The 13,280-nt window shown below is 40.4% G+C and overlaps 2 protein-coding genes across 2 annotated transcripts; both read left to right on the plus strand.

Annotated features, from left to right (window-relative positions):
- Positions 1 to 1,306: 1,306 nt before the first annotated feature.
- Positions 1,307 to 3,130, plus strand: LOC130169913 (lymphocyte antigen 6G-like). Its single transcript, XM_056376968.1, has 3 exons — positions 1,307 to 1,618; positions 2,609 to 2,716; positions 2,871 to 3,130. The coding sequence occupies exons 1-3, from the start codon at positions 1,459 to 1,461 to the stop codon at positions 3,023 to 3,025; spliced, it is 423 nt and encodes a 140-aa protein (XP_056232943.1). The 5' UTR covers positions 1,307 to 1,458; the 3' UTR covers positions 3,026 to 3,130.
- A 1,312-nt stretch (positions 3,131 to 4,442) lies between these two features.
- On the plus strand, positions 4,443 to 5,920 carry LOC130169915 (lymphocyte antigen 6G-like). The gene is made up of 3 exons (XM_056376970.1): positions 4,443 to 4,761; positions 5,208 to 5,315; positions 5,476 to 5,920. The coding sequence occupies exons 1-3, from the start codon at positions 4,713 to 4,715 to the stop codon at positions 5,622 to 5,624; spliced, it is 306 nt and encodes a 101-aa protein (XP_056232945.1). The 5' UTR covers positions 4,443 to 4,712; the 3' UTR covers positions 5,625 to 5,920.
- The last annotated feature ends 7,360 nt before the right edge of the window (positions 5,921 to 13,280 follow it).

Consider the following 13,280-nt stretch of genomic DNA (forward strand, 5'->3'; position numbering starts at 1 on the left):
AGGAACTTTTTTATTATTTGAGGCTGCAATGATCTACTGCAGATGAAAACTATGCCTCCAAAACATTCACATGAAATTGATGCAGTGTGATAGTGTAATTATTATGTGAACTATCTTAGGCTGGACTGTCAGGGAGCCATACTCAAGTGCAGACTTTCAACACTTTTTTCATCTTCTCTTGGCATGTCATCTCATCCAGTTACCTCATCCTGGTGCGCTTTTATTTTGAAATGTACTAAATAACTTCCGGTGTTATGATGCGTGACGGTGAGCAGCACGTACATCCATGACTACACCGCAATAGTTTCAGATCATAGGCTGTATGTCTCAGATCTGTATGTTTAGACGTAAAGTGCATCACTTACAGACAAAACCGTCACAATAGTATAAGGTTCATTGTAATCACATGATTTCAAAATATCGTACAAACACTGACGATGATATAATTAGCATATTTAAAATTAATTTTGCATTTAAATAAAGATCCCTCCACGAGAGAAGCTTTTCTTAATACTGATATTGATGTTGACTATTTTTTGTAGAAAAGAAACACTAACGAATTTCTTAATTGACAAATTTTGGTCACACAACTGAACTTTCTTGACATCTTCAATGTAAAGGCCCCTAGATTGATTTTATAGTAAATGTGGTGTGATTATAATGCAAAATTGCTTAATTGACAAATGTCGTTTTTCTAAATATTAACAATATTTTATTTTTTCCTTTTTTTTTTTAATATTTTAAAAACTCTCTAAAGTTTCATAAAACAAAATGTGAATATGGGCAATTAATTATTATAAGTACATTCTTAAAAACACTCAGAATTCAGTGAACTGTGAACTTGACAAATTACATACAGAGGACATTGCTTTGACCAACGACAGCCCATTGAGTCACACTTTATTAGAAGCTGAGTTTTCTGAATAATGCTAAGCTGCTGATATGTCTGGACAGGTAAAAGGCAATCGAATGAATCAGCAAGTGAGGTCACCTTGTGTTTAAACTTTCTATTTGACCTAAACTTCTCTATTCCAAAAAAAAAACAGAAACAAAGAGGACCAGTGACAACACGTCTACTGTATTTCTGGTTGTTATTTTTATTCAGAGCTTTGTTTGCTCTGATGGAGGAGCCATTCTGGGATTGGGGTTGATGGTGTTGTTGATTTGAATGTAATTTGAGAGCCCAAGAGGGAAGTGAAAGTGTTTTTTCTGTGTTTGTCAAACAACATGTGAGGCACTATAGCAAAAAGTTAAAAGTGTTGGGTACATGTGGAAATACATCAAACAAAAGACTTTTCTGCTACCACAGTTGATCTTACATAGGCTATCTAACAGCATTAAGTAGTTGTCTTCAGTTCCATCAAGTGTTAATCTACCATACATGGTTGTTTGAAGGATAATGAGGTCACTTTAGGGCCGACGTTATTCAGGTCATTTGGGAGGAGGCTTTGTGAGGAAATGCTAATGCCAAGGTCTGAAAGAAAACTGAGAAGTTGCACTAAAAAAGGAGGCTTCTCTCCAGTTCTCTGTCTCGCAGGCTTGATTAACAAACTGTTTTTCTCAACAGTCATGATGCAGCTTTATAGAGCTCTGATCCTGTTTATGACTCTCTCTACAGGTAAGAACAGCTTAACTAGAATTTTTTTTGGAACATTTTAACTTAAATAAATGTGTTGATGTTTAAAAGTGATAGTAAAACACAACAAGAAGGTGATGTCAGAAAGTTAAAGAAATAGCTATTAGCTGGTTATCTTATAGACTGGCAAAAATAATAACAAATCATATCTTGTTTGTTTAATCCTTGGAATAACCAAAGTGTAAAAGTGTTTTTTATAGAGGCTGGTTTGAGAAAGTTGCCGAACAATGAGGAAGTACTTATTTTAACCCAAATCCCCGTTCTTTTCCTAATCCTAACCAAGTAGTTTTTATGCATAAACCAAACCAAACCCTCACCTGTTCCACAATCTTAAACACATGTTTGTTATTGATGTTATTGATGGTACGCCTGCCATGCCTGTCATATCTGAGGGTAGGGACAAGCAAAGTATATGGTGGTTTAGGTTGGAGGAGAGGTTATATGTGTGAGTGAGCTACAGGACTTCATGGCTCTTTTGGAGTTTCTGGCCTGATATTAGCCTACAGTTAGAAAAATAAGATTGTATGCCAAACTATTAATTTAAACTCAGTATTGTGATAGGAAGTTTAATTTCCCTTTTTATATATTCTCCACTTCCTTTATTTACGCCATTTAATCTTTTAATGTTGCATTCTAATAATCTGTGTTTTATACTGTTTTATTATTGTGGTTTTTACTTCTATTTTTATGCTTCTTTTATCATCTGTTAAGCACATTGAATGACCTCTGTGTATGATAATGTGCTATACAAATAGATTTGCCTTGTGTTGTCTATTCAGACAATTTCATTTTGTCTGAATTTATCCTTCCACGTTCTCTTACTGGAAAGTTTCTTGACTTTTCCTCACTCTTTGTTAAAATCAGTTAAAAAAATTAAAAAATAAATAAAAACATAAACAAAAATGAGACTTAGGTAATAATCTAATAATATGTGGCATGCCTTGAACAGCTGTGTTCTGTGTCTCTGTACAGTATGTGGATTAAGGTGCTACACATGCACAGTCGCCGACCCTAAATCCTGCACAGACACCAAATCTTGTCCTGTCATCTTCAACCGTTGTTTCTCTCTCAAAGTAGACGGTAAGTTGTTTTCGTTTTGTTTTTTTACATCAGAACTAATGACAAAATCAATCATCTCATACAAAATGTTGCCCATAATAAATGTGCAGTCGCTCTTACACACAACATGATATGTTTTGTGAACTAGTTTCTGTGTTTTGTAATCATGCTCAAGGTTTCAACATGGTTACCAAGGGCTGCCAAACCAGTCTAGCATGTGTAGGTGCCGTGGCTTGCTGTGAAGGGGACTTGTGTAACAGTGCCGTGCCAACTGGTCCCAGTGTCATCCTCCTGCTGGTAGCCTCAGTCATCATCACACTCTTTCTCTGAGGCTCTGGAACAGCTACGGCTCAGAATATTATGTTATTTCTATGCTGCACTTTTTCTGACTGAATTTGTACAACTTTAAGAATAAACAACATTTCAATATTGAAAGCTATGGATTAATAGTGTCCCCTGTACCTGCACCAACTACATCAGACTGACAACACACAATATTGCCGGACTATTAAACCTTTATTGCTACAGCTTTGTTTTGAAGCCCTAATTAGAAAAATTAATGACAAAACAGGGAAAAGAATATGAACAAACATTAGAAAAATGAATAAATGAGAATTAGCAAAGCACTCCAGCAGACATAAGAAGGGTGTTGTTGTACCTAGGCAATAGCGAAAATGCTTGGGGCACCAGGCTATTGTGGGGAAAGAGTGAAAGGGATGTAGAGTACATGTAAATTGCAGAGGCAAAAGTGCCCTGCCCTCTGTGTTGTCAGTAGATCCACATAAGCATTACAATGTGACATTGAGCCGGCAGACACAGTATCAGGAACCTGAAACTGAAGCAGCAGGAAATCATTTCTATGCCTTCTCAGTTCACTTGTGTGTGTCTGTATGCTTAGACCACATAGCAGGAAATGTTCATGTTTGTTGGCTGAGGCACACACTCAGACTTTCAAAATGTATAAACAACTTTTTGTTTTTGTTAAATACCCACAGCCATCAGTGGGGAAAAAATTGCATCTGCTCTTTGCAGTTTCTTGCTACACAACTCATAATTTAATGCATAGCTCACATTGCATGTACTTCTACTGATTTAAATTTCCGGACACACCAGGATCTAACCAATCCTGGCTTTACTACACATCTCCAAGATATAATGGAGGACCAAATATATAGCTGACAACTTTTTTTTTACTTTAAGGAAATCTATTGTAAACATTGAATGATGACCAAATCCAAGCGACACTCTGCTGGGTCTCTGGATATTTGATATTTTTTGTTAAAGTTTTATTTTATGGGCCCATAAATTTGTAATTTCTATGGAGTTTCCCTTAAAGTATGATGTAATTTGACACATTCTGCATAATTTTTGACTTAAAGTGACATTTGTGAAGCAAACACTTCTCACAACACTGTAGACAGAAAATGTATTCACAGCTGCACAAAGACCTATAAATATATCACTCAGTCACTAAAGACACACTTCCCCTTTATCATCTCACGCTCACCACCTTCAGTTGGTCACAAAATGGCATCAAAGTAAAGAATTTTCAAAACGTACACATATGGTAGAGACTTCGACAAATGAATTAGGCGAAACATTTCTAAAAATGTACGATTTGGAATACAGTCACTCATATGTGTTGATGCTAGAGGAACTACTGCAAGAAAATAAACATGTCTCTATTTTCACACTAGTTATCTTTTATCATTTATACATAGATTTGAATCCATTCAGTGTTAAATGTCAGATGTTGCCATCGAAGGCACTTACAAAGAGATTCTATCTGCTACTAAAGATGATTTGCATATCATATCACTATGACAATCTACATGGTTGCCAAGGGGATATTGAGGTAATTTTGGATTCATGTACAAGGGAGGAGTCTTTTAGAGGACATATAGCCTTCCTTGTCCAAGTTCTCAAAGAAGACTCCGAAGTTTGACAATATACGGACGGTTTTAGAAAAGGTCGCTTCCTCTCACAGGGTCGATTAACCTTTATATCTCTGTTCACTATGCAACTTTATGTAGTTCTGACCATTCTGGTTATGACTCTGTCCACAGGTAAGAATCTGTTTATTATATTATTTGTGCTTTAATTGAGCATTTTAACATAAAATTGTTGTGGCTCTAAGGCCACAGCAAATATCTGAGGGATTAGAGAGTTTTATTTAATTGATTGTAAAATATCACATCTACCAAATGAGGCCAACAGAGAAACTGATTCAGGCAGGCTAACTAAGAGAGTATAAAATAAACTATACTGAAAATAAAAACCTTGAATGTAACAGCGTGGTGCCAGAGGTGAGGTGGGTCTTGTATAACCTGGAGACAGAGGCCAGCTGCCTCCAGTTACACCCAGTGTATATTTCTTTTAGATGTGATATAAAAGTTCTGTTTTTAAATCAGTGTTTTCTTCTTTTTTTTATGGTGAAAAATCTGAAAAACAACAAGCCTCAGATTAGGAGTATTTAAAACCATGTGTGACAGTATTTTGTGTTTCTGCGTAGCATATGGATTAGCATGCTTCAAATGTGCGACCTCCAACCGTCCATCCTGCATTGGGATCGAAGTTTGTTCAGGCTCTAACGACCGCTGTTTCTCCATCAGTATTGCCGGTAAATTGCTCTTCCACACCAAAAGTTTTTATATCTACTGATGCTGACGATTCCTAAGATATTATCTTTCAGAATGGGTCTAGGCTGATATGTTGCTGTATTGAATACCGGGTGTTTTTTGTTGTTGGTGAAAGTGAGGTTTTTCCATCATGTCTTACAGGTTTGGTCACTAAGGGCTGCAAAAACCGTTTTCTATGTTTAATCCCCAACTCTTGCTGTGAAACGGACCTCTGTAACAGCGCCATTCCCACTGGTCCCAGTGTCGTCCTCCTGCTGGTATCATCAGCCATCATCACACTCTTTCTCTGAGACTCTGGATTTGACTTTTTTTCTTACCAAATTTGTATAACTCAAGATGAATAAAGAAAATTCCAATGAATTCCAAAATGAATGACCAAGTATCTTTTACCAGTATCTGATACAAATCAGATACAAATCAAGTTCACACTTCCTCCATGAAATGGCTGTCTGCCCACACTCTAGGCCAACACTGAAAAAGCTTTCACTTTCTTCCGCATTTTATGTTACTAAACTAACTGCCAGCCATATAAATGAAAGCGTTACAACCCTAAATACTATTAAATACTCACTCTTGAGTATTATGTGACACAGTTTAATTCACTTTCAGCACTGCAGGTAGTGACTACCGGACACATTTTCTTTTTGGGGTTTTACCATAGCTGTATAAGCTCGCTGCTGACACCGCAACAGCACAGCACTGTAGACAGAAAATTAGATTTACCTTTATCGTGCAGAATGTATTAACAGCTGCACAAAGACAGCATTTTCAAAACCTACATATATAGTATGACTTAATAACTTTGACTAATGAATTAGGTGAAACAACACTTCTAAAAATGCATGATTTGAAGTGTTGTGCAATGTGTTTATATTTTCATATTAATGTACTCGGCCATCCAACGTCAGGTCATTGTGAAGCTAGCTATATGCAGTAATATTAGAATCACATCACTAAGGTAATGTTAGCCAATCAGATGAATGGAAAGCTGCACCCGTGTATGGAGACATATTGGTTATATTAGACTAACTGTTAGAGCCATTTGTATTTGTGTGTGTGTTTGAGTAATGCACTGGTTGCCACAGTAGGTGGCGTATTGAATGGCAACACATGAAATGTACAAGTAGAAGAGGAGGCAATTACTCCTCAGGTGTGTTGCTTACCGGGGAGAAGCACACAGTTTTTGACCGTCGCCGTTCAGAGCCCAATGTTTAAGCCTTTTGATTATTTTCATGTAAGTTATTGGTATAACGTATGTGAGTGAAGACCAAAGGCTGTTTTGTTACACGGTAAATAAATACATCATAATCGGAAGCACAAGTCGGATGTTTTGATTTATCTTATGGAGCCACCTCATGACGACGCGTCAATTACGCATCCCGGTAGCAGCCCCTCATTGTGGCTTAGGTTTATTTAGTTGAACCCAAGTCATTACATAAGTCAAAAACTGTGTGCTTCTCCCCGGTAAGCAACACACCTGAGAAATGTAACTCAAGAGCTTATGCAGAGTGGTAATGCAAAAGAGGTAAAACATACACTGGAAAAAATTGTGCTTTTTTGTGGGGAAGCCAAACATGCTCATGTGGCTCTGTTGCCTCTAATGTCCACTGAAGAAAGTGAGAAACAAGATACTTGGTTTGCTGCAAAAATGCTTGTTGAAAATGGTTTCATTGCTGAGGTTGAAAAATGGTTAAATGATCATGGTGGTGAGGATGGTGATGATGGTGGCAAAGATGATGTTCACCCTGAGGACAGCATATCAAATGTTGCCAGTAAACATTCTCACCGAAAAAGCACATGTAGTGGTAAAAGCAGTAATAAATGTGGCAAAAGCACAGCTTCATCTTGCATTAAAGCAGAAGCAGAAAGGGCTGCACTTCTCGCTAGAGCTGCTGCTTTAAAGGAAAAGCATGCTTTGGAGGCCCAGGAAGAGCAGCTGAGAAGAAAAAGGGAGCAGCTTGAGATTGATGCTGAAATAGCTGCATCCACTGCAAAGTTAGTAGTTTTTCAAGCTGCCTCAGGATGTTCCAATATCTCACAGGCACCTTCTGATGGAATGAATTCTTACTTTCAAAATAATGAAGAACAAAACCCAAATTCCAAAGGACTCAATCCTGCAGCAGACTCATTTAAACCACACATGAGGAGTGCAATGCCACAAAACAGCTTGTCAGTGGTCCAACAGGATTCAAGTGAGCTGAATGCACACTCTCAGGGGAAAAAGGAAACCGAAACATCTGGAACAATGCAGTATGGAGATACACAACAAAACCTCTCTCTGCCAGTCAACAATGTGCCACCTGTATCAATGGAGCCACAGCAATTATATGCTACACCATTACAGGGAGACCTGTGCACCATAATGCACCGACAAAATGAAATCACAGCAGCTCTGGTTCAACAACAGCGCTTAATGCTCTTGCCTTCCCGAGACATTTCAGCATTTGATGGCGATCCTCTTCAGTATAAAACCTTCATAAGAGCTTTTGAACATAGTGTGGAATCAAAGGCTAGCAAAGCTGACTGCCTTTATTTCTTGGAGCAATTTACAAGAGGCCAACCTAGAGAATTGGTGAGGAGTTGTCAACACATGATTCCTGACAGAGGTTATCAACTGGCTAAAGAGCTTCTCCAAGAACACTTTGGAAACCAGTATAAGATCGGTGCAGCCTACATGGAGAAGGCTTTGGCTTGGCCTGTAGTGAAGGCAGAAGATGTGGGAGCACTACAAGCCTTTTCTCTATTTTTGCGAAGTTGTTGCAATGTAATGGAGGAACTTCAATATGTGCAAGAGCTGGACATGCCAACTAACATGAAAGTAATCATGACAAAGTTGCCATTTAAGTACAGAGAAAAATGGAGGATACGGGCATATGAAATACTGGAGAGGTACAATCGCAGAGCTTGCTTTAAGGATATGGTCTCATTTATTGAACGCCAAGTTAAGATAATTTCTGATCCTCTTTTTGGGGACATCCAAGATACAGTAAGTGGTTTGCCTGCATTAAAGAGTGGTAATAGGTTCAAGCCAAACTCAAAGTTCAGCAAGGTCAGAGGTAACAGCTTCGCCACAGTTACTGTAAGTGATGCAGCCAAGGGATGTGGATTTCCAAGCTCAGTCCAGCAGGGATCGGACTTAAAGGGAAGCATTTATGAAGCATGTGTCTGCTGCTCTCAGTTTCACAGGCTGGAAGAGTGTCCAAAACTGAAAGGGAAGAAGCATTGGGACAAAATTGAGTTTTTGAAGGAAAAGGGGATGTGTTTTGGCTGCCTGTGTAGTGGACACAGGAGCAAGGATTGCGACAGGCGCTTAACTTGCAAAGATTGTGGTCAGAACCATCCTACTGTGCTTCATATCCCTGGAAAGATAAGAGCCAACACAGGAAGTGAACCCACTAAGGGCACGGCACATGCTAAACCACCTGCATCAGAAACTTGCGGACATACAGGGGTGGGGAAGGAGGATAGCATTTTGTCTATCGTGCCAGTTCAGGTGAAATCCATTAGGGGAAGCAAGATAATACAAACATATGCATTCCTGGATCCTGGCAGTACGGCTACTTTCTGCTCAGAAGATCTTGTGCAAAGGCTGAAAGTTACAGGTAGGAAAACCAGTTTCCTTTTACGCACTATGGGGCAGGAAAAGGTTGTTTCAACTAGCACCCTGAATGGTTTGGAGGTGGCTGGTCTTGGCAGTAGCAGCTTCTACAGTCTCCCAGAAGTGCTTACACAAAATAAAATGCCAGTGAACACCAGTAACATTATCACACAGGAGGAATTGCAGAAATGGCCATATCTCTCTGATGTACGGATCCCATGCATTGATGCTAATGTTGACCTGTTGATTGGCACTAACACCCCTAAGGTATTGGAACCATGGGAGGTCATCAACAGCAGAGAGGATGGCCCATATGCAGTAAGAACTGTACTTGGCTGGGTGGTTAATGGTCCGCTTCGGGATGGAGAGAGCAGCAGGCCTAAAACAGGGTTCTCAGTGGCTGCTGTCAATAGGATTTCTATCTGTAAGCTGGAGGAAATGCTTATCAACCAATACAGACATGACTTCAATGAGCGAAGTTCAGAGGAACAAGGTATGTCAAGAGAAGATATGAGGTTCTTAAAGATGATGGATGAGTCAACCCAGCTGCAGGATGGACATTACAGCTTGAAAATGCCCTTCAGAAAGGACCAGCTCTCGCTTCCTAATAACCTCTCTATGGTTAAGCAAAGGCTGCTGGCATTAAAAGGGAAGTTCAGGAAAGATGAACTCTTCCACAAGGAATATACCAGCTTCTTCACTGATGTAATTAAGAATGGCTATGCAGAGAAAGTGCCTCAACATCAGCTGGAAGGTGAAAATGGAAAGCTCTGGTATATACCCCATCATGGTGTACGCCATCCCAAAAAGGGCACCTTGCGTGTTGTATTTGACTGTTCCGCTGAGTATAAGGGAACTTCACTCAACAGGCAGCTCTTACAAGGCCCAAACCTCACTAGTTCACTGTTGGGTGTTCTAACCAGATTCAGACAGGAGCCAGTGGCATTTATGGGAGACATTAAATCTATGTTTTACCAAGTTAGGGTGGCTGAAGAGGACAAGGATTTTCTGCGCTTCCTGTGGTGGCCTGAGGGCAATGTGAATCAAGAGATTGAAGAATTTCGAATGACAGTTCATTTGTTTGGGGCTGTTTCTTCCCCAAGTTGTGCCAGTTATGCACTCAGGAGAACTGCAGAGGACAGTCAGGCTAACTTCTCATTAGAGGTTGTGGAAACAGTCAGAAGAAACTTTTACGTTGATGACTGTTTGAAGAGCTCGCGCTCAGACGAGGAGGCAGTTGTCATGATTCAAGCTCTCACTGAAATCTGCCAAAAGGGAGGCTTCACTTTGACAAAGTGGATCAGTAATAGCCGGGCAGTACTGCAAACCATTGAAGAGGAGCACCGAGCGAAAGATTTAAAAGAGCTGGATTTGGATAGAGATGAGCTTCCAATCGAACGAGCTCTTGGGCTGCAATGGTGTGTGGAGTCAGACACATTCAAATTTAAAATGATGATGAAAGAACAACCACAGAGTAGGCGAGGAATGTTGTCCATAATCAGCTCGGTTTATGATCCTTTGGGTTTTCTTGCCCCAGTAACCCTCCCAGCCAAGGTTATGCTGCAAGAGCTCTGTCGGAGACGTTGTGGATGGGATAACAACATACCTGCAGACATCGGCCATCAGTGGAGAAGGTGGCTGGAAGACCTGAAAAGGTTGGCAGTACTCAAAGTTGAAAGATGCATTAAGCCAAAAGACTTTGGACAGCCTGTTAAGGCACAGCTGCACAACTTCTCTGATGCTAGTCAGGATGGGTTTGGTACTGTTACTTACCTCAGGATTGAAAACTGTAAGAGGGTCCATGTTTCTTTCCTTTTGGGTAAGGCAAGAGTTACTCCTCTAAAACCAGTAACCATTCCCCGTCTGGAGCTTGCGGCTGCTGGTTTATCTGTGCGGGTAGATCAGATGTTGAGAGCAGAATTGGAGCTGCCGCTAGATCAGTCAACTTTCTGGACAGACAGCACTGCAGTGCTCAAATACATAAAAAATGAGGATAAACGTTTCCACGTATTTGTAGCAAATAGGGTAACAACTATTCGAGATGCAACTCAAGTCTCTCAGTGGAGGTACATTAATACCAAGGACAACCCTGCAGACTATGCCTCTAGAGGTATGAAGGTTGGAGATCTGCTGAATGGGGTTAGCTGGATTGAGGGCCCAAAGTTTCTCCTTGGCCCAGAAAAGGATTGGCCTGCAGACATCACAGAGGTCACAATTGCAGATGATGATGATTTGGAGGTCAAAAGAGAAGCTACAGTAAATACCATCATTACTCAGGGCACTCCAACTGCTACAGATCAGCTTTTATCACACTTTTCAGATTGGAAGAGACTCAAAGTGGCGGTGGCATGGTTTCTCAAATGGAAGAAAATTCTGCTGCAGTTGAAACAAAGGAGAAAGGATTTATATGCTGTTGAGCGCCACATAAAAGAGGCAGGTGGATCATCTCTCAGTGTGCCACTGGAGATGGAGAGGGTCAGAAGAGCCATTGAAAGCCAGATGTTGTCAGCTGAGGATCTCTTGGATGCCGAAATGGCCATCATTCATTACAGTCAACAAAAGAGGTTCAAGAAAGAAATCGCTGCACTATCGGCTGGAAAATCTGTGTCAAGAGACAGTTCTGTGTACAAACTTGATCCATGTTTGCAGGATGGATTTCTGAGAGTAGGAGGACGGTTGAGTAAGGCTGCTTTGCCAGAGGAGACTAAGCATCCACTCATTCTGTCAAAAGATCAATACATTTCTACACTCATATTGAGGCACATTCACCAACAAGTGGGTCATGGTGGAAGAAATCTCACTCTGTCAAAACTGCGCAACAATTTTTGGATAACAAATTCTAATGCAGCTGTGAGGAAAATTATAACACAATGCTGCTTCTGCAGGCGGTATAAGGGAAGAGTAGGTGAGCAAAAAATGGCTGACCTACCAAAGGAGAGGCTTCTTCCTGATCTCCCTCCCTTTACAAATGTCGGAGTAGATTACTTTGGGCCTTTGGAAGTAAAGAGAGGTCGAAGTATCTGTAAACGTTATGGTGTCATCTTTACCTGTCTTGCAAGCAGAGCCATTCATTTGGAAGTTGCTCCATCCCTGGACACTGATGCATGTATTAATGCTATACGAAGGTTCATCAGTCGAAGAGGACAAGTGTCCAGTATGCGTTCAGATAATGGAACCAATTTTGTGGGAGCAGAGAAAGAGCTGAGGGAAGCGCTATCATCATTAAATCACAACCGGATACAGAGAGTTCTTTTGCAGGATGGTATCCAGTGGAACTTTAACCCACCTTCAGCATCACACCATGGTGGTGTCTGGGAACGTGCTATCCGCATGGTGAGGAAAGTTCTCACTTCTGTGCTGCATTTGCAAACTCTGGATGATGACGGTCTGCATACAGTCCTGTGTGAGGTGGAGTCTATATTGAATGGTCGTCCCCTCACCAACCTTTCAGATGATCCTAATGACCTCGAACCTCTCACTCCTAACCACATTCTTCTGTTGAAAGGGAAACTAGTCATGTCACCTGGACTTTTTAACAAGGATGACATGTATGTGAAAAGGAGATGGCGACAAGTGCAGTACATTGCAGATCTATTTTGGAAACGATGGGTACAGGAATACCTCCCTCTGCTGCAAGAACGCCAGAAATGGAATCAGACAAGGAGAAACTTCATTCCAGGAGACATCGTTGTTGTTATGGATTCTGCTGCTCCTCGTGGATCTTGGCTTCTGGGCAGAATTTTGAAGACTTTCCCGGACAAAAAAGGATTAGTACGCTCTGTGCGTCTCCAGACGAAGACAAACATTTTGGAAAGACCTGTCAGTAAGCTTTGCTTATTGCACGAAGCCAGAAGCACTTAGGGATGAGAGATAGTGACTTTGAAAAAAAAAAAAAAAAAAAAAGGGTTATGTTTTCTTTTTTGTTGTTATTGTTGTTAGATTCACTTTTATATGCATGTCACTTAAGTTATGGCTCTATTTGTTTACATGTGAAGGTAATTGTAATGTCTGTTGTCATTCAATTAGGGGCCGGCGTGTTAGAGCCATTTGTATTTGTGTGTGTGTTTGAGTAATGCACTGGTTGCCACAGTAGGTGGCGTATTGAATGGCAACACATGAAATGTACAAGTAGAAGAGGAGGCAATTACTCCTCAGGTGTGTTGCTTACCGGGGAGAAGCACACAGTTTTTGACCGTCGCCGTTCAGAGCCCAATGTTTAAGCCTTTTGATTATTTTCATGTAAGTTATTGGTATAACGTATGTGAGTGAAGACCAAAGGCTGTTTTGTTACACGGTAAATAAATACATCATAATCGGAAGCACAAGTCGGATGTTTTGATTTATCTTA

The sequence above is a fragment of the Seriola aureovittata genome, chromosome 5 (assembly GCF_021018895.1).
Source record: "Seriola aureovittata isolate HTS-2021-v1 ecotype China chromosome 5, ASM2101889v1, whole genome shotgun sequence".
In the NCBI taxonomy this organism is placed as follows: Eukaryota; Metazoa; Chordata; class Actinopteri; order Carangiformes; family Carangidae; genus Seriola; species Seriola aureovittata.